This window comes from Euleptes europaea, chromosome 9, assembly GCF_029931775.1.
Source record: "Euleptes europaea isolate rEulEur1 chromosome 9, rEulEur1.hap1, whole genome shotgun sequence".
NCBI classification, from domain to species: Eukaryota; Metazoa; Chordata; class Lepidosauria; order Squamata; family Sphaerodactylidae; genus Euleptes; species Euleptes europaea.
The window spans coordinates 68233783-68258567 of NC_079320.1; the positions used below are offsets into that span (position 1 = coordinate 68233783).

A 24785-nucleotide genomic window follows, 5' to 3' on the forward strand; every position below is an offset into this window, starting at 1 on the left:
CAAAGTTATCAGTATACAGATTACATTATTGTGATACGAAAAAGCATTTTTTGACTTACTACAGTGTAATCCTTGTTATGATCCTTGTTAGCTGGAATTTGATATTTTAATTTCTCATATTGAGTCCGATCCTGCAGATACAATCTATTATAACTTTCCCCCCTCCTTCAGTGCAAGCAGCCTTTGATTCATGGGGTATCAAGAAAGCTCCTCCTGATAGAGGAAAAGTCCTCTGCTAGTAGAACAGATCCACAGGGTCCAGCCCTGTAGTGACACCTCTTGTGGACTGTTGTATTTGTTCACCTACTGGGATGACATATGGGAAACAGACACATTTTTGAATAAAAAAGGCTTGGCTGACTGAAAGGTCTGTAATACTTCATCTCTGTCTTCTAGGTTTGGAGTTGCTGTGGCTGTTTCTGCATATTTCACATGCCATGCATTCAGAAGTGGGCTAAGGATAGCCTTTTCCTAGTATCTTCTCCCTTGACAGATGATGATTTTGGGAAGAAGGATTATCCATGGCCATGGTGAGCTTTTAAAGGTTTATTTTGAAAGCTTGCTTTATGTGGTGGAAAAATTGAGCAGTAGCTTTGAAAAGAAGTGATGGGCGTGTAGCTAGGGGCTTTAGAGTTGGCTAATGAAAAGTTGCAAAATTTTATATGAAATATCCATAGGCACAGCAGTGAAATTTTGTCACCACAGGTTAAAATTTGTGTAATAATAAATTAAGCAGTGATTTTGTAAAATATTGCTAGTAAAATAATACAGTCTAGTTTCAGAGGAAAATGGTGAGATGGAAAGTTCATTCAGTATTGTATATCCACATCTTCACCAGGCTAAAATAAGTCCAGCCACATACTCTGTATGGCTGCAATTTTAAGAACACATTCCTGAGAGTAAGTCCCAGTGAATAAAATGGGACTTACTTCAGAGAAGACCGTCTTAGGATTGTTCCCTGTGTGTGTGGGAGATGTTGCATACAGGGGGTTCGTCCTTCTCACAATTAACTGTAGCAGGGCTTGCATTAAGGAATAGTTCTTCTCAAGATTCTCCCTGCCCCCTGGGGTGAGGCTAATGGTTGCGCCTGAAGTTTTGTCAGTTTCCTCTTCTACTGACACTTCTGAAATTCCCGGTTGCATTCCTAGCCAAATGCACTCCGAGCGTGGATGCCACAGTCTATTTGCAAGAGGTATCCCGGTACAAAGGTAGTGGAGCCCCCCCAAGAAAAAGCATTGTACGTGTTTGTGCTGCAGTATGGACCAGTCCTGGTGAATTGTCTGTTTTCAGTTGCTGCTGATAGATTTTTGGAGCGTCAGGATTCCAGTTTCAGTCTTGTGTTCTGTTGGGAAAACTCTGGCCTTTGGAGAGCCAAGTCTGCCTTCTGCATTACAAATGAGCACTCAGCATTCGCGCTGGCATACTCCAGCTGTGGCTTTATCACTGCAAGTGGCCCAATCAGTGTTTGTATTAATATTGTGTTTGGATTTAATTTCAGTGAACTCTCCTTTTTTTTAAAAAAAACCTTCCCTGTTCTAGTCCAAAATGCAGGTTTGAGTACAAGCGCTCAGATATTCCCACGAGATATTACTGCTACTGTGGAAAGGTGGAGGATCCAGCACTGGACCCATGGCTGGTTCCACATTCTTGTGGCCAAGTATGCGAGCGGCATTTCAGACCTCCATGTGGCCATAAGTGCCTGCTACTTTGTCACCCAGGTATGGAATATTTGGCAACGGTTTGTAAGTGACCACGCGACCTCAGCTGCTTCAAAACTCTAGGACAGTCTGGATTTAAAAGTGTGTGGTTACACTTGAGAGAACTAACTTTTGAATTGGGGTAGGTGGGGAAAGTTATCAGTAAGTGGCAGCTTTAATATGCTAGCTGCTTAAGAGTTGTGTATTATATACATACCGTGTTCCCCCGAAAATAAGACACTGTCTTATATTTATTTTTCCTCAAGAAGACACACTATGGCTTATTTTCAGGGGATGTCTTATTCCGAGGGAATCAGAACTGTCCTCCCTCTCGGCTCCCGTTCTCCCCTTACCACCCCCAGAGGCCCAGGCGCGCTGGTTGCCGGGCCTTTGAAGTGGCCGCGGGAGACTGCATCTGCTCAGCTGGGCTCCTCCTGTCTTCCCCGCCCTCAGAGGCCCGGGCGCGCTGGTTGCAGAGCCTTTGAAGCGGCTGCGGGAGACCGCCTCTGCTGAGCTGGGCTCCTCCTGGTCTTTTCCACCCCAGCCCCGGGCGCGCTGGTTGCCGGGCCTTTGAAGCAGCCGCGGGAGACTGCATCTGCTCAGCTGGGCTCCTCCTGGTCTTCTCCACACCAGCCCCGGGGTGCCTTATTTTCGGGGTATGGCTTATATTAAGCAAATGCTTAGAAATGCTGCTACGGCTTATTTTATGGGTATGTCGTATTTTCGGGGAAATACGGTAGTTCCCCACACTTTTTCTCCAAGGAGCTGAAGGCAGCATATGTAGGATTTCACTGGTTCATCCTGAAAACAGTCCTGAAAACAGTCTTCACAATTTGCTAAACTGAGAAACAGTGACTAATCCAGAGGCGCCCAATCAGCGACTTGATCTTCTCGATCCTTGCTATTCATTGATCTTCTCGGGACTTGCTATTCATTATTCAAGTGAGAGCCAGCGTGGTGCAGTGGTTAAGAACGGTGGTTTGGAGTGGTAGACTAATCTGGTGAACCGGGTTGGTTTCCCCACTCCTCCACATGAAGCCTGCTGGGTGACCTTGGGCTAGTCACCCTCTCTCAGCCCCACCTACCTCACAGGGTGTCTGTTGTGGGGAAGGGAAGGTGATTGTAAACCGGTTTGATTCTTCCTTAAGTGGTAGAGAACGTCGGCATATAAAAACCAACTCTTCTTCATTACATGATCAGGTAAGTTTGATGGCCTGTGTAGGAATGCCAGTTCCTTGATCCTGTTTCTGCTGGCTTTTCTAGGTCCCTGTCCTCCTTGTCCCAAGATGGTCTCAACAACCTGTTACTGTAAAAAGGCAAAGCCAGTGCCTCGAAGGTGCAGTACAAAAGAATGGTCGTGTCAGCTGCCCTGTGGTCGAAAACTGCCCTGTGGACAGCACCGCTGTGAGAAATCTTGCCATCCAGGTGGGTGACATGTTGTCTGCGGCTGTGAGAGATTTTTTGAAACGTACCTGACTTCTTCTTTTCTCCCCACTAGAGATTGTAGAATCAAAGGGGTCCTTTCTATTTGTGATGTAGCTTGGTAGCTTTGATGGTGTGTGTTGGGATAGATCTGTTTGTGCTAATCATAGACTTCACTTTACCTTAGGAGACTGTGAACCCTGTCCAAGAGTTAGCAAGCAAAGTTGTGTCTGTGGAAGGCAAGTAGCAGAACGACTTTGTGCAAGCCCTTTGTGGCAGTGTGATCAGGTGAGCTTCCTTAGAAGTTGTCTCTTATAGTTTTGTCATTAAATATATGGAATTTTGATTTATGGGGAAGCTAGAGGATCTCCATGAAGAATCTTGTATTTTAATGCAAAGGGAATTTAAAGATATGAAGCAAAAAAAAAGTTAACGTTGTTCATAATGCTAGTAATTAAAAACAACCATCCAGCTATTCCAGTTCTTATGGCTGGTGATTTCAATTCACGGATAGGGCTGGACGATAATATTATCTTCCAAAATCATATAGGGAATTCTGATGAACATTTTCTGAGCCCATTATGGTATACTAGAACTTCTAGGGACTCGGAAATAAACTCTGCTGGCTTAAGCTTGGCCCAATTTGCTGTTCAGAGAAATCGAATAATAGTAAATGGGCGATCGCGGGTCGACCCAAATGGAAACTTTACTTTTTTTTTGGTCAAAATGGTACCAGTGTTATTGACTACTTTCTTGTTTCACTAGACCTCCTGACTTTAATCAGTAATATGGAAGTCTGTGATTATATGGGCAGTGACCACCTTCCTATTTCTTTGTTGGTCCCCTTGTTCTTTGCTTTGAGCATAGTAATCAACTTTTAATTCCTACGTGTGTTTTCTGACAAACATTTGGTGCTTAGTTATAAAACTGAAAGTGCTAGCAAAGTAAGAGATGGGAAAACGATTGCTCATGATAAATACCCTCTTGTGTACTCCTCTTGGTGAAAATGATAATATAGCTTAAGTATTATGGAGTAAGATTTTTTAAATCCATCTTTTGCCTTCCCATTGTGTTTGAGTTATAAAGCAGTCATAAATAAGTCATTTGTTTCTCCTGCTTCCTCAGGTTTGTCGCAAAACTTTACCCTGTGGTTATCATGCCTGTGAGGAAGTTTGTCATGCTGGCCCCTGTGGGGAATGTCCTCGATCTGGCAAAAGGTTCTGTCCCTGTGGAAAATCAAGCAAGTATTTTGTGCCTGTTCAGCGGTCTACATCTAGTTGGCCAATTTAGATGTCAGAAAACTGAAATGAAAGGGTAGTTTTGGTCACATGCTTATGCAGGAATAGTCTTCATAGATTGCAATAAAATAGGCTAAATAAAAGCTAAATGTAGCTTAATCAGATTAGATTGAAGATATGAAAGTTGTAAAGCTTTCATTATTCCAACTTAGTTTGTGTCCTGAGACAATTTCGGGTTTGTGTGTTGTAGGGGTTAAGAGCGTTGGTTTGGAGCAGCGGATTCTAATCTGGAAAACTGGGTTTGCTTCCCCACTCTTCCACATGAGCGGCGGACACCATTCTGGTGAACCGGGTTGGTTTCCCCACTCCTACACATGAAGCCCAGCTGGGTGACCTTGGGCTAGTCACAGCTCTCAGCCCCACCTACTTCACAGGGTATCTGTTGTGGGGAGGGGAAGGGAAGGTGATTGTAAGCCGGTTTGATTCTCCCTTAAGTGGTAGAGAAAGTCAGCAAATGAAAAACCAACTCTTCTTTTTTCCAATGAAATAAGCAGGGTACAAGAAAATACAGCTCACTTTTCTCAGTTGCCTGTTAAATGGCAGCTACCAATATAGCGTTTTCTTTTGTTGTCGTCTTAGAATTTTCTTTGCCGTGTACGGAGGATGTACCAACCTGTGGGGACAGTTGTGACAAAGTCCTTGAATGTGAGATCCATAGATGTTCACAACGCTGCCATCGAGGCCCTTGTGAAATCTGTAGACAGGTTAGAATTTCTCTTTCAGTGTTTCCACACATGTGGTTTCGAATAGTTTTACCAGCTCTTCCCTTTCTCTTGGAGCTGAGACGCATCCCATCCCTGCTGCTTCCGTGGATTCTCAAGCAGACAAAACTCACAAAGTTCAGTTTCTGTTCTTCAGAACCAGGAGAATATATATATGCAACTTATTGCGATGTTGAGCTCATTACCTTGGATCCGTATTTAAATGCATCATGTTCTTTTAAATTATTGGCTGTTGCTTGTATAGATTCAGAACACCCTTACTTAAGAATGGCCTTCAAGTATACTTGGAAAGTGCAGCACTGAAGGGAACCTTTTGGCGGGGAAGAGAGGCAGGCCTCCCTAACAATCTGATAGCCACCCACACTGTTCTAATAAAGAAGACCTAAAATAGATGTTTGAGATCCCAGGATTGGGGGGGAGGTGGCTGGCTCAGGAGCTACTGCTGGTGGTGTCTGTCCCATCTAGTTTATACTTTGTTCTTCCACTGCTTATGTCCTTTACCACTGCCTTGACTGCTAGTTGCATGAAAGAAAATGTTCTAAGCTACCATTTTACTGTCTCTGACAACATATGCCTTCCCAGCTTTGCTATTTTTTACTTATTTGCACTTTTTTCTCTGTATTCTGTAGTTCTGCTCTCTCTACTTAAGCTTAGTAATCAGTTTCATGGCTTTAACCTGTTTAGGCATTACCCATTGCGGCTACATGCAACCACACACACCCCGCCCTGCTAACATGATTTCTCTCTGACTTCCTAGTGTTCTATGTATGGGGATATGTACTGTATGCCAGAGCTCTCAGGCAAGTGGGTGTCCATCTGCAGTGTGAAATGGCATGGTCCTGAAACCGGTTTATCGCTTCCTGTGCTATTTGTCAGAAATGGAGGTCCTTATATTGGGTTCGTCACCTTGACTAGTTCGCCCTCCCTGCTGTATTTGCAGCTCCCTAGCTGAACCGATCTTAAGTCCTCTGTTCCATTTCCCTTCAGGCCTCTTGTCAAGGCATGTTAGGAAGCATCTGTGCAGCTCCATTGCCATAATCAAATCCCTTTGCGCACTACTTCTTGCTCTCCTGAAGGCTCTTTCTTGCTTAACATCTTGTCCCATGAGTTTTGTTTGTCAGAATCAAGGTATGTTATTGATCAGGCTTCGCTTATGATTCCCAGCTTTAATTTTTCTCCATCCATGTGTTTCCTAGGAAGTTGAAAAGCAGTGCCGCTGTGGAAAACATACAAAACAGATGCCCTGCCACAAGCCATATCTTTGTGAGTCAAAATGTGCAAAAATTCGTGACTGTCAAAAGCATCAGTGCAAGAGAAAGGCAAGTACCAAACATACACCAACGTTACATTTTAGTTCCTGTTACTCTGGTTCGGTTTCATCAAACTTTTGCCTGAGAACCGCAATCTGCTCATTTAAATACATGAGCATTCTTGAGAAAGCCACAGCAGTTTTTTGACATACAACATGAACTGTTTTGCTATTCATTTCTGAAACTATAGTGTATATGACTTCTTTGTCCTTCTGTATTGCATTTCCATTTGCTGTTGGAAAGAAATTTGTTTAGGAATCGTCTGATTCGAGGAGTGTATGTTTTTTCTCTTTCCTGCCTTGTTTAATGGTTCTGATGTAATGCCAGACCACCTGGAAAAAGTTTTCAACTCATACATTTTCTGCTCTTCCTCCTTCACTTTGCATGTTGTGAGTTAGTTACATCCAGGTTTTTTTTTTGTTGGGTTGGGTTTTTTTTGTGTGCAAAACCAATCCCTGAACTAGAAAATGCTCAGTGCCATCCTTATAGCAGAATTATGGCCTTCCAAGCCCATTGACATAAAGGGATTTAGCCGCATATAATTTGCTAAGGATTGTACTGTATATGTTATGCTTGCCCTACAGTGCAGGTCTCCAAACCATGGTTTCCAGGACAAGGGCTGCCCATAGTCTTCTGATGGTAATGGTAAAATGGGACCATGAAATGCAGAAGGTACAGGCTTGAATGTAATCACATAAAATTCTGATCTAACAAAAAAAACAGAGGGACCACTCATTAGAGAGCCAGCGTGGTGTAGTGGTTAAGAGCAGTGATTTGGAGTGGTGGACTCTAATCTGGAGCACCGGGTTTGATTCCCCACTCCTCTACATGAGCAAGGGACGCTAATCTGGTGAACTGGATTTGTTTCCAGACCCCTACATGTGAAGCCATCTGGGTGACCTTGGGCTAGTCACAGTTCTCTCAGCCCCACCTACCTCACAGGGTGTCTGTTGTGGGGAAGGGAAGGTGATTGTAAGGCAGTTTGATTCTTCCTTAAGTGGTAGAGAAAGTTGGCATATAATAACCAACTCTTCTTCTTTAGTTACGTTAAACTAGTTAATGTCTGTAATGGGTGGGGTGTCCCAGGTTTTGCTGTAATGAGTAAGAAATCCTGTGTCATTGTTCAGGCCCGGGGCATTGGTAGTGTGAAACCTCTTAATGAATCCTAGTTGGGCAGTTTCACACTGGAGTCTCCCTTTGAAAGTCTTTTGTTGGAGAATTGTGACCTTCAGGTCAGGAACAGTGTCTCCAGGGTGACTGAAATGTTTGCTCGCTGATTTCTGAATATTGTGATTTTTCAGTGGCAGAGTTGTATCTGTTTATTCTTTCTTACTGAGCCTGACCTGTTTGTCCAGGAAAGGCATTGTTGATACATCACGTTGGAGGATGTGCAAGTGGATACGTTCAGTATGGTATAACTATATTATGCCTAAGGATGAAATTAGCACCTAGGCTTCTTTCAGTGTCTGACCCTTGTTGGTAAGATGCTGTCTTGGGTTAGGGGGCTGCATTTGAGCAAAGAGAGGTCTCTGAGAAATATTTTAATCCAGGATGTTCTGAACGTCACGATGTGTTGGACTGGTTTGAGCTGGGAGCTTGTAGGTGACAGGCTGTGGCATTCTAATTTCTTTGGGACCCGTCTTATTTCTGGATTCCATCCAGTTTTATCAGTGTGTTTCTTCACTTTGTACATAAGAACATAAGAAAGGCCATGCTGGATCAGACCAAGGCCCATCAAGTCCAGCAGTCTGTTCACACAGTGGCCAAACAGCTGCCTTTAGGAAGCCCACAACAAGACGACTGCAGCAGCACCATCCTGCCTGTGTTCCAAAGCACCTAATATAACAGGCATGCTCCTCTGATCCTGGAGAGAATAGGTGTGCATCATGACTACTATCCATTTTTACTGGTACCCATGGGTAGCCCTGTCCTCCATAAACATGTCCACTCCCCTCTTAATGCCTTCCAAGTTGGCAGCCATCACCACATCCTGGGGCAGGGAGTTCTACAACTGAACTATGCGTTGTGTGAAGAAATACTTTTATCTGTTTTGAATCTTTCACTCTCCAGCTTCAACAGATGATCCTGCATGCTGGTATTCTGAGAGAGGGAGAAAATCTTCTCCCTGTCCACTCTCTCCATACTATGCATAATTTTATAGACTTCTATTGTATCCTTAACCATCTTCTTTCCAAGCTAAACAGCTCTAAGTGTTTTAACAGCTCCTCATAGGGCAGTTGCTCTAGCCCCCTGATCATTTTGTTTGCTCTTTTCTGCACATTATTGTTATCCTAAGGATGCCTGGGAAGAGACAGGAAGGAGGACTAGGTACTTCCTAGGTATGTGCATTAGTACTTTAAATACAGAAGTCAGGTATGCTGGAAAAGCAATCAGATTATTGCTAGAAAGAAGACCAATGCATCTCAGATGCAGACATTTTTAAAAAGTCTTGGTGACTTCCTGGTAGATACAGTCATTAAACTGACAAGCTGTTTTATGCTTCAAAATATGTATTTGCAGTGCTGTCCTGGGAACTGCCCACCGTGTGATCAAGTCTGTGGGCGAACGTTAGGATGTCGTAATCACAAGTGCCCTTCTGTCTGCCATAGAGGTAAGAATGAGCAGCAAATCTCCCGTGTAGATTGTGTGTGTGTGTAAAGTGCCTTCAAGTCGCAGCCGACTTATAGCAACCCCTTTTGTGGTTTTCATGGCAAGAGACTAACAGAGGTGGTTTGCCAGTGCCTTCCTTTGCACAGCAACCCTGGTATTCCTTGGTGTTCTCCCATCCAAATACTAACCAGGGCTGACCCTGCTTAGCTTCTGAGATCTGACGAGATCAGGCTAGCCTGGGCCATCCAGGTCATCCCTTGTAGATTATTTACTGCTTATCATACAAGAAATAAATTTACATTTGCTCCCTTGGGTCTTTGCCTGCAGTTGTTAATGGGAAACTTCTTGTCTTTATTTGAATAAAGTTGCTAGTCTTTTGAATTGGTGTCTGAGGCAGAATGGTGACAGCAAATGTTTGAGACCAATTCTAGGTTGTTAATGGCTTTTATGATAACGTCACAGAGCAGGTGCAACGTGATATTTGGCACCTATCATGATGACAAACGTTTTATGCAAATAGTGGTAGTGTGTAGGTAATTATCATCCTTTTGCTTGTGATATGCTTTGACAGGTTGAGGGTGAGTTTTAATTCTACCAACTGGATAATTTCACATGTGAATCCCTAATATAAGTCGCGTCATGGTGAAGCTAAGCATCTATTTCAGAATTTTAAAATGGCCCTTCCAAATTGTCTCTGATTGCAAACTCTCTTAAATGTGTTCAGAGTGCTCTGATGATCGCAGATAGCTTCTCAAATCAATCAATTTTTCAGAAACGGTTACTTGCTCTCTTCGTTTTAGGTAGCTGCTATCCATGTCCCGAGACTGTAGACATGAAGTGCAGCTGTGGCAAAACTGTTGTCAAAGTACCCTGTGGTAGAGAACGTACCACCAAACCTCCCAGGTGCAAAGATCTTTGCAGGTTGGTATCATTAAAAAGAAAAAAACAATAGGTTCATTTCATCATATGTGGTGGACTTGTGATAAAGCAAAAAACTTTTGGGACATGATCTACAATGAAATAAGGTTAATTATACAAAACAATGTACCTAAAACACCTGAGATGATGTTACTAAGTATGATACCTGACTCTGTTTTAACTCAGAGATCATTTTTGATATATGCCACCACAGCTGCAAGATTAATTTATGCAGCTAAATGGAAGACAATGGAAATTCCAGACAAAGGAGACTGGATACAAAAGATGTTAGAAATGGCGGAAATGGCAAAAAAGACAATTCACAATTTATGGGTGAATGGGAGGCATGGAGGGTTTACTGAGAAACTGAAATTCAAATGGGGAAACTTAAAGGTTACTCATTGATCTAATCTACTTTCTAAAGATATTGTTGTAAAAAAATGATGCATTAATTCTGTTTTTTAGTTTTAAATAACTTCTTTATTACTACGTATAAAGTTTAATAATAAAAAATCTTAATTGATATATTGGGTTTAAAATAATGAAATAAGCATCTCTGGTTTGAATACATTGTAATTATAGTGGAACTGATATTGAACGAAGAAACTATATTTAAATATACAAAACAATATTAGGATTAGAATTTTTAATACAAAAGAGCAAATAGATTTATAAAAAGGAAGGAGATGAAGGGGAAGTTTTTACTCTTTATTTAGTAACAAGGATGTATTTTCAACAATAACACTGTTTTTTTCTTTTTTATTGATAAAATGTATAAATTGTTGAAATGTTTGATCATAATATTGTGGAAAATAATAAAAATTGTTTAAAGAAGAAAAGAAAAGAAAAAAACATATATATGTTTTAAAATATACAATGGCTGAGTTCCAGAGAGCTAGGTTAGGAACACCCATGGAGTTAGTAAGCCCAGGGGGATTTAAAACTTTTCCCCCTCTCCTTTTGAACAGCAGACAATATTGCCATATTCCAAAATGCTTTTGATGGTCCTCTAGTTTCGAAAGCAGTTTGCTACCTGGCGTGGGGAGGATTGTATGAGAAATACAAGAGCCAAAGGCTCCTTGGTTGCGTGGAACAAGTTGTATATTTCTCTGCATATTGGCCATACTTTCCTTGTTGAACAGTTCTGGATAATTTTGACATATACTTCAAAGTGCTTCTGCATAGCTCTGAAAGAACATTAAAAAGGAACAGGATTGTCTGTATTCTGCCTTAAAACGTTTCCCGGTACTATACCATTGAAACGCACATATTCTATTCCTGCAGTACAGTGCACATTGTAAGCAGTTGCACAATGTCAGGTGTCGGATGGAACCTGAATCTGGATTCCTCCCAGCCCCAGCCTGGCACCTTACAATCTGTGCCACAGAACCAGCTGCTGCAGGTTATATAACAACACCTCTTGAGGACTAGCAACTTGGGGAGTGGTATTTGGTTTATTTCCCTGTTTTCTTACAAGGCAAATGTAGGAATGTGAGAGAGGCCATCAGCATCAGCCTTAACTCAGGTCAAAAAGGTGGGGGAGTAACAGAGATGCTGTGAACTACTCCTGAAGATACATAGAAAGAGTGAGGTATAGGTGTGTAGGAAAGGGAGCAGAGGAAAACGAGACTGGAGTTTTGCTCCTTGTGGGATGAGATGCAGTAAATCAGATGTGCCATTTCACTTGCTAATATGAATGGTTTAAAAGATTGGCAGATCTTTATATTTTATATTAGGCAGATCTATCTGTTTCCTTTCTCTGTGCTGATTGCTCTAGCTTTTTGTTGTCTGTGGCTTCTATTTTCAGAGTAGAGGACTCAGACTTATTTGTAACCATATAATTTGCACAAACAAGGGTGGCAAATTTGCCACCTGTGGCCCACATCTGTAAGGCTTTTTACTATGGCACTTGCATCATATAATACCCTCTAGTAACTATAAAATACATTACTTGTGATAAAATGCTCAGCATACTAAATAAGTATCAAACAAAAAATTGAAAATTAAACAGAACAGATTCAGTTATATGATTAGAGCCCACTTAAGCTGTATGTTTTGTTAGTAACTTGAAAGTGAACCCTGAAAACTTTGGCTGATTGTAGTGTGCATTTTTTTAATAGTGTGATTTTTTTTTTTGGCAAGTTCATGTCTGAATTTTACAAAAGTAGTTTATTTATTTGTTTGTTTGAGTACATTTCTACTCCGCCCTTCCCAGCCAAAGGCCAGGCTCAGGGCAGCTCACAAGAATACCACATATGATAAAAACAGAATAAAAACATTAAAACTATGGATAAAATAGCCCAATACAATCTAATAAATAAGGTCAAAGATTCCCAATGGCACCAAAAAACGAATATCCAGTTGCAGCCGGGTGAGCAGATGGACAGACCCCAAGATGATCTAAAACAGTGGTTCCCAAACTTTTCGGGCCACCGCCCCCTTGGTTCCATAAACTCAACCCCAGTGCCCCCTACCCTGTCCAACAGCACAGTTGAAGGGGCCCACCTTTAGCGCCCCCTGCTGCCCCCTTCTCTCTTTGTGCCCCCCTAGGTAATCCCACTGTCCCCCAGGGGGTGGAACTGCCCACTTTGGGAAGCACTGGTCTAAAACAAGATGGGGAGATCAGCAGTTTTGGGGGGAAAGGGGGGTAGGGAGGCCAGTATTTATATGGAGAACCGTAGCTGGCCTCAACCATAAGCCCGGCTGAATAGTTCCGTCTTGCAGGCCCTGCAGAACTATTGATGATCCCGCAGGGCTCTGATCTCACTGGGGAGACTATTCCACCAGGCGGGGGATAGGGCTGTGAAAGTTAACATGGAAATTGATGTGGTAAAAATTTCTGATCTAGTGGGTGATTTTTATGTCTTTCATTAATACTTTGGATTGGATATCTCCTGAAAATAGTGAAATTTACATTCTGATCAATGGAAGATGCTTGGATTGAAACATATAGCTCTTGTGTTCTCATGTGTGTGTGTGAAGTGCCGTCAAGTTGCAGCCGACTTATGGCAACTCCTATTTTGGGTTTTCATGGCAAGAGACTAACAGAGGTGGTTTCCCAGTGCCTTCCTCTGCACAGCAATCCTGGTATTCCTCGGTGGTCTCCCATCCAAATACTAACCAGGGCTGACCCTGCTTAGCTTCTGAGATCTGACGAGATCAGGCTAGCCTGGGCCATCCAGGTCAGGGCTGAGTATATGTAGGGCCACATTTTAATTATTTTCTAAAAATGTGAGCTAAATTGAATCCACTGGGAAGTTGTTGACAGTACTATACTAACCTCTCCCAGTAACTTAGTGGTAAGGGTGTTCTCTGGAGGTGGTTATGCATATTAATATGATCCTTAAGGCTTCATCGGGCTGTTAGGTAAAGTACAGGTTTGTAGTGTCCACTTGCATTCTTAAAAGGAGAAGATGGGCAGAGGGAATATGAAATGGATGTACTTGAATCTAAGGGGGTGCTTGCTCTGTCGTTGAAAGGGGAAACCATGCAGCAAAAGATAGAGGGACTGGAATCAAAAGCCTTATTTTAAAGAGTTAACAGCAGCATCAAGGCCGTTAGCAACAGAACTGATGCATTGTGCTGGTGGCCCTCTAACTCCATAGTGGCCAGATGGGTCCTTTAGCTTTTTACTCCCCAGTAGATGGAGCCACTTGATCACATCCAGCACAGTATGATGTAGCACATTTAACAGCAAGTGGTCCTTCGTACTAGCTTTAGGTGTGCATAATGTCGTTGTAGCCGGTGCTCAGATTATTCTTTGGCAGCTCTTTGTTCTGATTAATACTGTCTGGATTCAGCTGTCACAGTTGATTTTAAAACTAAGACCATTCCGCTATAATGTCGTTTAATGCTCCCTCTTTCCTGAGTGATGGGAAATTGCAATGAATACAGATTGAAAACACTAAGATGGGTTCTTACAGTCAACACACACATAATAAAATGTATAGTAAATAAAAAGGCGAAAGAAAAAAAACCCCATTTATACTACCATGGCTGTTTTGAACTTACTTTCAGAGCAAATCTACCCTTCCTAACTATAGCAGAACCTCATCGTCTCCTTTAAAAGCAAACTAAAAAAGCTCAGAGGTGTTTTCATTGGGGGGTTTTCTAGGATCTCCTTGTTGACAAATATACCGGTTGAGCAGGTAAGCAATCCAACAGGTGCACAGCCAGGCAATATTGGTCCCAAGACTGAACTGGTCATATGGTAACAGCATCACCCCTCAGGTTCCCAGGTAGTTTCCTCCAGTCAGCTCTTAAAACATTTCTCTATGGCAAATTTCAGGCTGTTCTTTCGAGCACAGTTAGATGTGATGTTGTATTTATTTATTATTTAATTCATTTGTACTGTTCTTCGATCCACAACAAAGTGGCTTCACCATTTTATTGTTATAACTACCCTGTGAGGGCGATCAGGCTAAGAGTGTGTCACAGGCCCACGGTCACCCAGCAAGCTTCCTTGTCAGAGCAGGGATTCGAACCTCGGTCTCCCAGATCCCAGTCTAACGGCTACACACTGACAGACTAACACGGCTACTCATGCTACAAACTGGTTAGCCTCGGTCCTGTGTGTGTTAAGTGCCGTCAAGTCGCTTCCGACTCATGGCGACCCTATGAATCAATGTCCTCCAAAACTTCCTATCCTTCACAGCTTTGCTCAGGTCTTGCAAACTGAAGGCTGTGGCTTCCTTTATTGAGTCAATCCATCTCTAGTTGGGCCTTCCTCTTTTCCTGCTGCCTTCAACTTTTCCTAGCATGATTGTCTTTTCCAATGACTCTTGTCTTCTCCTAATGGGACCAAAGTACGATAGCCACACTTTACTCGTTAGCCTGAGTCTTGCTGACTCCTTATACATCATGAAAGAAGGGTGGGAACATTTTTGCAATTCATCATGAGCAAGCAGAAGAGAAGAGCTGCATACTTCCTCCCCTTGCCCCCCAGCTATTTTTGAAAGACATTTTTTTTCCTGGTAGGGTTTAATTTTGGTCTTTGAGCCCGACTGGAAGAAACCTGTTTGTTTGTTTTTTGAAGGGAGAAGCCTGGGAAGGAGTCTTCCCCCTTCCATTCATCCATACTGTGTGTTAAATTGTTCTGTCCCTACCCCACTGCTCTATGGGGATTTATTAGCAGACCAGGTTCTGCACACGGGCATCGCACTTCTAGCATCTAGCTCTGTCCTTGGCATTGATACTGTCAGGCAGACTGTCTTAAAACTGAACGGTTGTTGGTCGGCTCGCCTTGCATCTCAGATGTGTGGAATGGCTTGTTGTTGACCACCGCAAATGTTGAAGCTGCAGCAAGACAATTCAGACAATTATGTTGCATTAGAGAGCATGCCTGAAACAATATTAACTGAAACAATATTAAATAATGAATTTTAAGCTGTTTCATACTGCCATAATCTAGCCTGCTAACGGTAAGCTCAGAAGTGACTTTATCTTGCTTCTGAGAGAGATTTGGGGCTTTGTAGACATCTAAAGGAAGGAATCTCTGTTAACTGCAGAGGAGATGCTAAAAGAGGTGATTGTGGATGGTGTAGCTGAGAGATTACCCTCAGCTGTTCTTGGAGACTTTTTCTTTCTTTTGTTTTCTTTTTTCTTTTCTTTTTTCTTTTGCAATGTAACAGAGCAGGAGATCTTCCAGGTATGACAGCAAATCTCCATTTATTTGAACAGAAGGTTAAACCTTGCCATAACTAAAATTGTACTTATTCGTTTTCAAATAGCTGAGCAAACCATATGCTGTTTCTTTTGCTTTCTCTGAGTAACTGTATTGAAATCCATTGTACCGTGCTCGTTTTTTTGCTTTAGGCAGCCGCCAACCTGCCACCATCCCAGCCGAGAGAAGCACGGTTGCCATTTTGGCCCCTGCCCTCCTTGCCGCCAGCCGTGCAAGAAATCCTTAGAGACGTGCAGCCACGTGTGTCCAGCTGCTTGCCATGATGAAGCGCTTGTGAAGCAATCTGGCCTGGTGAGAGCGCGTTCGAAGACGTAGCACTCTGTTTGAAAAGTGGCTCTCCCCCTTAGCTTTCTGGCTAAAAAGGAAGGGTTGGGGTAAATTTACAATGTGCCATTCACAAGTTCACAAGGATGGAGGAGACCACAAGGGCCATCCCGCCCAACCCCCTGCCATGCAGGATCCCACAATCAAAGCGCTCCCGACAGATGTCCGTCCAACCTCTGCTTAAAGACCTCCAAAGACAGGGACTCCACCCCCGCCCCGAGGCAGCGCATTCAACCGTCGAACAGCCCTCACCGTCAGAAAGTTCTTCCTAACGTTTAGGTGTAATCGCTTTTATCTTAGTTTAAATCCATTACTCCTTGTCCTAGTCCGTGACCAAGAGGTTATGAGCTTTGCGTTGCCTGTTAAAGTCTAATGTAATCTATAATTCTGTAGATCACAATGGGTAGCCGTGTTAGTCTGTCTGTAGCAGTAGGAAAGAGCAAGCGTCCAGTAGCGCCTTTAAGACTAACCAAATTTCTGGCAGGGCATGAGCTTTTGTGAGTCACAGCTCATTTCTCCAGACTCACGAAAGCTCGTACCCTGCCGGAAATTTTGTTAGTCTTTAAGACGCTACTGGACTCCTGCTGTTTTCTATAATTCTGTAGACTCTGATTTTTCAGACCCAGTCCTGCTCTGTAATCTCAGTTTGCATCGACCTGACTGTTTCTGCATATGGTCATTTCCCCCCCCATTTTATTGCGCTTCTCCTCTTTTCCTTTCTCTTGAGAGAGAGAGGATATGATGTGGTGGTGCCACTTGGGTGAGCTGTTTTAATTTGGAGGTTTATCATAGCTGATCAATAAAAAAAGGTAAAGGTCCCCTGTGCAAGCACCGAGTCATTCCTGACCCATGGGGTATCGTCACATCCCGACGTTTACTAGGCAGACTTTGCTTACGGGGTGGTTTGCCAGTGCCTCCCCCAGTCCATCTTCCCTTTACCCCCAGCAAGTTGGGTACTCATTTTACCGACCTCGGAAGGATGGAAGGCTGAGTCAACCTTGAGCCGGCTACCTGAAACCCACTTCCGTCGGGATCGAACTCAGGTCGTGAGCAGAGCTTTTGACTGCAGTACTGCGGTTTACCACTCTGCGCCACGGGACAGTTATTAACATATTTTGTTCCTAGAAACCAGTCTGAATTCCCTTCTTTTCTTTCTCATCTCCTCCCTCTCTCTCCCCTCACAGAAGTGTTGGTATGTTCCTGCATATCAGCGTGTTCGATAATGCTTTCAAATTTCAGGAGGGATTTAATATTCACTGCATCATTTGTGGCAATCTCCTAGAGGCCTTATGTTGTCTGATTAGAAAGAAGCCATATAACCAACTTTGCTCTGGATTTTCTTGATCTAAAACTGCCTGCATAATTTATAGCGCCATCTTCAAAAAACAAACAAACTACAACCAATAAAAGCATTTAGTAAATTGGGGGAATCTGTTTTGGAGAAGTGGTTGTATTTAATGTTTAATTAAACGTTTAGATATGTAGACTGATCCTATACTTGAGTGGGTTTAACATTATTTCATAATCTCATCCTTACAACAGCCCTATGAAGTGATTCGGTAGTGTTTTAAAGGGGGCGAGAGACTACATTGGAGGGGAGGGGATGATGGGATTATTTCCTTTTCTTGTGCCGCCAGTTAGCAGGGAGGGGTGCAGGTATCACCTGCTCCCTATTTTAGAAGAAGAAGAGTTGGTTTTTATATTATGACTTTCTCTACCTTTTAAGGAGAATCAAACTGGCTCACAATCGCCTTCCCTTCCCCTCCCCGCAACAGACACCCTGTGAGGTAGGTGGGGCTGAGAGAGTTCAAAGAGAACTGTGGCTAGCCCAAGGTCACGCAGCTGGCTTTATGTGTAGGAGTGGGGAAACCAACCCGGTTCACTGGATTAGAGTCTGCTGCTCATGTGGAGGAGAGGGGAATGAAACCCGGTTCTCCAGATCAGAGTCTACTGCTCCAAACCACCGCTTTTAACCACTACACCACGCTGACTCTCTTAGATGTTGCTGAACTGATGTGGGCTGGACCTGGGTGGAAATTGTACCCACCCTATTACAGCGACTTCAGTAACTGATTAGTCATCATAGGTTACTTTGGTATTTAATTGCTGCTGTTTGAAGCATTGCCTGTGTATTCTCTAGCGAGTCAGACACTTCTTGTGGAGGAAGAAATCATTCTGGGCTTCCTGGATGTTAGTAGTTGACTTTAGCCATATCGTAGTATCTGCTGTGTAATAACTTTGTTATATATGTGTATATATATTTCCTCTTAGCCCCAGCCTGCAGGCCCGTGGGAACAGTCATCTGAGCCTGTTTTTATTCAGACTGCATTACCTTGCCCTCCCTGTCAGGTTCCGATTCCAACGTGAGTATGAAAATATGCTTTGAAATTTAATATTTCCACGTGTGTGAATGACATGGCACTTTTATTCCGTCATTCCACTGGAATGTGTACTGTTGGTGAATTTTTGTTATACGAAAAGCTGTTTCCTGAGCCCAGTGAATAAATTAAAATGACTAAACAGGTTTTTCAGGCAAAAGGAGTGCACTGTTAGTTTGGTACATACATGGACTCTAAATCTAAAATGAGAACTTTTGCCTGTTTGTGTTTCATATTTATATTTTTATTTATTGGCCCAAGTGAACTTTATTGCCGAGTAGAGATTTAAACCTGGATCTTCTTACTATTACACACTAACCACTGTAGAACACTCCTCAGCAAATTCCTTATTTCAAGAAATTTAATCCCCACAATTTTGCAGCATGGGCCGGTCATTTTCTGCATCTCAGATTCTAACAGCGCATTCCTGACCTTTGAGGGCAAAAGCCCTTAGGAGGCCATGAAGTGGCTACGCTGGCGTTAGGCCCCCCCTGTGCTGGTGTCCAGGCTACTTATGCCAGTATTAGTGGCCCCAACGCCGGCGGGGAGGCCCAGACGCTGGTCTTCGGGCGCTGCCGCAACAGTGCCACCCCGGGACACCGACGGGGCCTCCGACCGGCGTCCCTCTGACATAAAGGCCCGCGCCGGTGTTCCGGAGTCCCAGGAGGCGTTCCCAGGGTGGGCTGGGGGGAGGAGCTGCTGTTAGGTAGCCTCCTGTCCCCTTTTGCCCAAGGTATGCCGGCGGCAAGAAGAGCGAGGCTGGTCCTGCTTTTCTCAATGGAGCGAAAAGCCCCATTTTAACAGAAAAAAGCCTTTCAAAGGCTTTTTTCGAGCTGCTGGCAGCCATGGGACGGCTTAGGAGGCGCCACAGCAGCGCCTCCTCCACTCCGTCCCTGGCCGCCAGCAGCTCAGGAATGTGCTGTAAGAGGAAAATACTGCTGGTTATCCTACAAATGTTGCTGGGGCAAGGGCAGTCAGCCATTAAAGAATTTTAATTGATTAATCATTTACCTTTTAACTCCCATTAAACTTAAATTTGTCAAAACATCAATTTGATTGCCTTTTTAAAGAGGACTCCCAATTCCCTAAATACAAGCTATCATTTATTGTTAGAAAGTACTATTTCTTTTCCATTTTGTATTGAAATATACTGGATCCAAAAAGTCCTCAAAAGTACGTTTGTGTGCCCTGGTCTCAGATTTGAAAATGCTACCAATCAACTGAAATGTTATTTGATTAGATTAAACCACTTAAGGCTTACGATCTTAGGATATATGTTGACTGTCCTGAAACCTGCAGTGTTGTCTTGTGCTGAACTTCAGGTGCTTGATTAAACCAAGCAGTAATATTCAAATTATTTTGACTTTTCTTCACCTTTGTATATTTACAGGCAATGCTTGGGGAAACATGAGGTGAGTTATGATAGCTATCATCCTTTGGAGCGCATCAGAGCCATGCATAATTGGATTTTAATAAAAGTTTTCAAAGTGAAACCTTAGCATTCAATTGATTTGACATGAGGTTTCCTCGCAACTGCAAGCGTTTTGCCACTTCGTTGAGACCCAAAAATTGTTTTTCATTTGAGATTTTCTAGTTTTTTCCAACAAAAGCATTGCAAAAATTGTTGTGGGATATTTGTAAGAGTGAATTTCTAATTAATCTTGATGCAACTTTAAACTTCTGACATTGTGTTTCAGGCAATGTGGAATGCTGATAAAATGCTCTTCTGTTAGTGTTTACTTGAATGATTTAGGAGGAGCTTTAGTTTTATAGAGACTAGTACTTTATAGCTTTTCCAAATTGTTTAGAAATGTTTAAATGATCTCTTCTGGTACAGTTTATACTTGTTGGCTTGATTAAATCTTTTGGCTGTTCTGGGAGCATCTGCAAATGATGTTTTGAATGTTGGTATTAACTGTCACGTTGGCAAATATGAAGTGTACAGTAAAATATCAAGAGCATGGTAGCTTTGAGATTGTAATGCAGTGGATATTATAGTTTGCAGCTGAATAATGAGGCCTGTTGGGATCTGGTGGTGATTTCTTTGTCTGAAGTGTCTTCACGTTCTCTGGTATAAATGGAAACAAGCATGTTCTCTGTCTTGAATTAAGCTATACTAATATGTGTCTGTGGGCTGTTTCAAAACATTAAAAGATGTGGACAGTTATGGTTTTTGAGCATTGGGTAAGAGATTGATTGAAGACTCTAAGCACAATGGACTTAATGCTATCAGCCTTTATACAGGCAAAAGAGGGAGGACTGGAAGAGATTGAGCAAAATATCATCTGGTAGGATCTATTCCAATTAACATATTTCAGAAGTATGCTAGGAGGGAATATATATATATATTGTATGTATGTATTTATCATGCAGGAGAGTGAAGTGGCATAGACCTAAAATGTAAGTAGACTTGCCACTTCAGACTTTACTTGGAGAATCGTCTTTTGAAATGTTCTCATATGTTAAAAAATACCAGTGCAGCAATAAAAGGGAGTGGGGGAGACCCTTCCTCTGTCGTTTTTTAATAAGAAGGAAAATTCCAAGCTGGAATCCACCACCTGCAGTCCAGCTTGCCCGTTCTTTACCAGCTCATTCTCCTGCATATATGAACCTGGTTTCCAACTGGAATCATTACTTGCTCCGACAGCAGTATCTCAACCCTATATGCGGTTGCCACACGCAATTCCAGTTATGGAACATCCTTGCTTCTGCTTATGTTGTATTTGGTTATTAGGTTTCAGGAGCTAGGAATTAAATGATATCCTTTTGATTTGGTCTCAGGTCAGTATCTTCAGCTCATGAGCATGAACTCGACAGGCCTTTGTTCGGAAGAAATTCAATTTATATGTACTTTTTTGTGGGCTTGTGATGTGATTATTGGCTTCTGCAGAGTATAATTTGTGTAAATCAGTGAAGACACAATTCTTGAACTAAATACAGTTGGAATACATTGATTTAACCCCAGGAAGGTGCAGGAACTTTTTGATCTGTAGCTGTTTTGTACAATGGAGCAGTATTGTAAAATGCGTCCTATACAATTTCAGATAAGGATATGCCAGGAGAATTGATCTTGGTCATTAATAGCTCATGGGAAGCCCATTCCTGAAGGGGGGGGGAGTTAGGCAGTGGCTGGGAGCGGTGTAGCCATGCTGCCTCCACAGAGGCTTCTCAGCCACCAAAAAGACATTAAAAACATGTTTAAAATGAAATAAAAGAAAATACCTCAATTGAAAACAGCAAGGCTATGCCACCAAAAAAGGTGGCATAGCAATGTCGCAACATGAGGGGGAGTTCCCAGGGCGAAAGGGGTTAGGAAGCTGCCTAGAAGCAGCTACGCCCCCGGGAATCCCCCCCCCCCATGTCAATGTGGGCTTTCCCTTCTGGGAATTCCCAGCTGCATTGCTGCGCTGGTGGTGGGTGCCGGCACAGCTCCGCAGCTCCCTGACACCAGCAAGTTTGCCCCTGGAATGGCATACGTGCCCCTTAACCCCGGGGGTCACGCCGGCTCCTAAGGAGCTTTGCCCCCCCCCCTTCAAGATTGCAGCCGTAATCATATAATTTTGACCAAACAGCCGGTCAGACAATAGTTTTCTTCCAGACCTGAAAAGAGATGATCTCAGGAATGCAGCCTGGCCTTGGCAGCCTCTGTTGTTTGGGCCACATTATTAAAACCATGTTTTTGATCCTACTGGATAATGTGAGAGCTCAAGCAAAACACTCACCCTCTAATGCTTTGTTCGTATGCAGTATCCTGCGCTTTAAAACAAATGCTTAGATAGGAACTTCCACAGTAGTGGACCAGCAAAATTTTAGTAGGCAAGCCATATAAGAGTCATGCAAGTGCGTTTTGAGAAGGTTAAGCTGAATTTGTTTATGTACGTTTTATGGTAAATTGCAGTGTTTGGCGGTAATGCCAAACTACATTTTGTCTTATAGAAATAAGTCTGTGGGATCTCTGGGCATATGTTCTCTCTCCTCTTCTTGCACACGGGCAGTTAATGAAATACTTCTGAATTTGCAGCAACTTGACTGTTAACATCTGATCCTCAAACTGATTTGAAATGTTCTCTGTGCCAGAATGTCAAGCCACAATTAAACCATGGTTTGGAATCCTGGTTTGCAGCGGAAGAGCCCAGATTATCATTTGTGATTCAGACCTAATAAAAACAACCATTTGCCATGACTTGAAGATCTTTAACTAGATCATCACGTGTGAGAGACAGAGGAAGTCACATGTAGGGCCAGGATTCCCCAGGGTGGCTTGCATAGCAACAAACCAATAGGTGGCTTTTACATTTGAATTATGCTGTCAGGTTCTGACTAAAGTCACCTGAAGAAGGGCTCTTGGCAGGACCAGGCCAGACTCTGGTTTCAGGTCAAGATCTGGTTCACATGCTAGAAACTTTGTGTATAGTTTCCCATCCTGTTATCCTGTTATTCACTCAGCCTGCAATCCACAGCTGTTGTGTTGTCTACCTTGCCCTGGGAATTGTTATCTCGGATTTGTTTCACTTTGATTTCCTTTCACTAGCTGGAGTGCTTTTAACCATGTATTCTACCCATGTCTTGCCATTAGCAGCCTTCTTCGTTCTGTAGACAGTCAGTTCTTTTAATTTACCTTATTGCTCCTAATAAAGTATTATTGCCTCACAGCTACCTGCCTGGATGAATTTGCTTTTGAAGGATGCTAGGGGTAAACGCCTGATCCTGACATATGCTAAATGGGTTTTGGCAGAAACCAACATGAAAAGGTTATCCGGGCTGTGTAACCGTGGTCTTGGAATTTTCTTTCCTGACGTTTTGCCAGCAACTGTGGCAGGCATCTTCAGAGGATTAACACTGAAGGACAGTGTCTCAGTGTCAAGGGTGTAGGAAGAGTAATATATAGTCAGAAAGGGGTTGGGTTTGAGCTGAGTATTGTCCTGCAAAAGTAATGTGCTAATCATTGTCCTAAGTATCAAGATAATGTGCTAATGAGGTATGGTATGTTAATATGGAACCATTGTATCCTGAAGTGATCTGTTAATGTGTGTAATCCAAAACTAATCTGCATGGCTATTGTTGAATGTTGTCTTTGTTAGTCTGGAGGTTTTTTAGAACAGGAAGCCAAGCCTTATTCATTCTTAAACTCTCCTCTTTTCTGTTAAAGTTGTGCTGATGTTTATGAATTTCAATGGCTTCTCTGTGCAATCTGACAAAATAGTTGGTAGAATTGTCCAGTCTTTCAGTGTCTTGGAATAAGACCCTGTGTCCTGTTTGTGTCAGTCCATGTTCAGCCACTGCTGATTTCTCAGGTTGGCCAAGTCTGCAGTATCTTTCATGTTCTTTTATCCTTGTTTGTATGCTGCGTTTTGTGGTCCCGATGTAAACTTCTCCACAGCTGCAAGGTATACGATATACTCCTGCAGAGGTGAGGGGGTCTCTTTTGTCTTTTGCTGATCGTAGCATTTGTTGTATTTTCTTGGTGGGTTTAAACACTGTTTGTAGGTTATGTTTTTTCAAAAGTTTCTCCATCCTATCAGTGACTCCTTTAATAAATGGCAAGAATACCTTTCCTATGGGAGAATGTTTTTCCTGAGTTTTCTGATTTTTGTTTGGTTTAATGGCCCTTCTGATTTCATTCTTGGAGTAGCCGTTTGCTAGCAGTGCGTGATTTAGATGATTAGTTTCTTCCTTGAGAAACTGTGGTTCACAGATCCGTCTTGCACGGTCCATTAATGTTTTGATTATTCCTCTTTTCTGTCGGGGGTGGTGTTTGGAGTTTTTGTGTAAGTAGTGATCTGTGTGAGTGGGTTTCCGGTAGACCTTGTGACCTAACTTAAGAAAGAACTAACTTCAGGAAAGAAAATTCCAAGACCACGGTTACACAGCCCGGATAACCTACAAGAACCAATGAACTCTGACCGTGAAAGCCTTCGACAATATTTTCAACATGAAAAGGTTTACATTTATACTGGCCTGATGCATTGCAGAAGATGTTTCATATTCCCAGACTCATCTGCAGCCATCTTTCATTGCTCGATTGATTTGAGATCTTGGGTTACTCTTATCTTCTTTTTACTTGTCCCATTGTGGGAGCTAGTTTGTTGCCACCATGCAACAAGAGAGTCTATTCTTTAACTAAATAAATGACAGGTTGGGTTGATGCATCCAGCAGAATAAGAGGGTAAAATGCTGTTGGTAGACTGGACCTTACCACTTCAGACTATAGGTGGAGGATACCACTTTGGAGTGTTCTTTCATGCTGAAAGTGGGGGGACTCCTTCCAAACAGAAGTAGTATATCAGGGGTAAATGTTCAATCCTAGTCCTGTCCTTGTCATGGTATAATTTTTATTGCAGAGAGTTTTTCATGTAGAGGAGGATTCATAATAAATCACACCTGCTCTCTGAAATAGTGCATTCTGTCCTGTTATCTCAGCAT

At 42.6% G+C, this 24785-nt stretch overlaps 1 protein-coding gene across 1 annotated transcript in view; it reads left to right on the forward strand.

Annotated features, from left to right (window-relative positions):
- Window positions 1–24785, forward strand: part of NFXL1 (nuclear transcription factor, X-box binding like 1) — a 72291-nt gene that overhangs the window by 9641 nt on the left and 37865 nt on the right. The window contains exons 4-15 of the mRNA XM_056855330.1: window positions 397–530; window positions 1540–1718; window positions 2961–3122; window positions 3307–3407; window positions 4245–4359; window positions 4997–5121; window positions 6336–6458; window positions 8970–9060; window positions 9860–9980; window positions 15792–15951; window positions 18256–18347; window positions 19753–19774. Of these exons, the coding sequence (XP_056711308.1) occupies window positions 397–530; window positions 1540–1718; window positions 2961–3122; window positions 3307–3407; window positions 4245–4359; window positions 4997–5121; window positions 6336–6458; window positions 8970–9060; window positions 9860–9980; window positions 15792–15951; window positions 18256–18347; window positions 19753–19774 (1425 nt within the window). The remainder of the gene's footprint in view (window positions 1–396; window positions 531–1539; window positions 1719–2960; window positions 3123–3306; window positions 3408–4244; window positions 4360–4996; window positions 5122–6335; window positions 6459–8969; window positions 9061–9859; window positions 9981–15791; window positions 15952–18255; window positions 18348–19752; window positions 19775–24785) is intronic.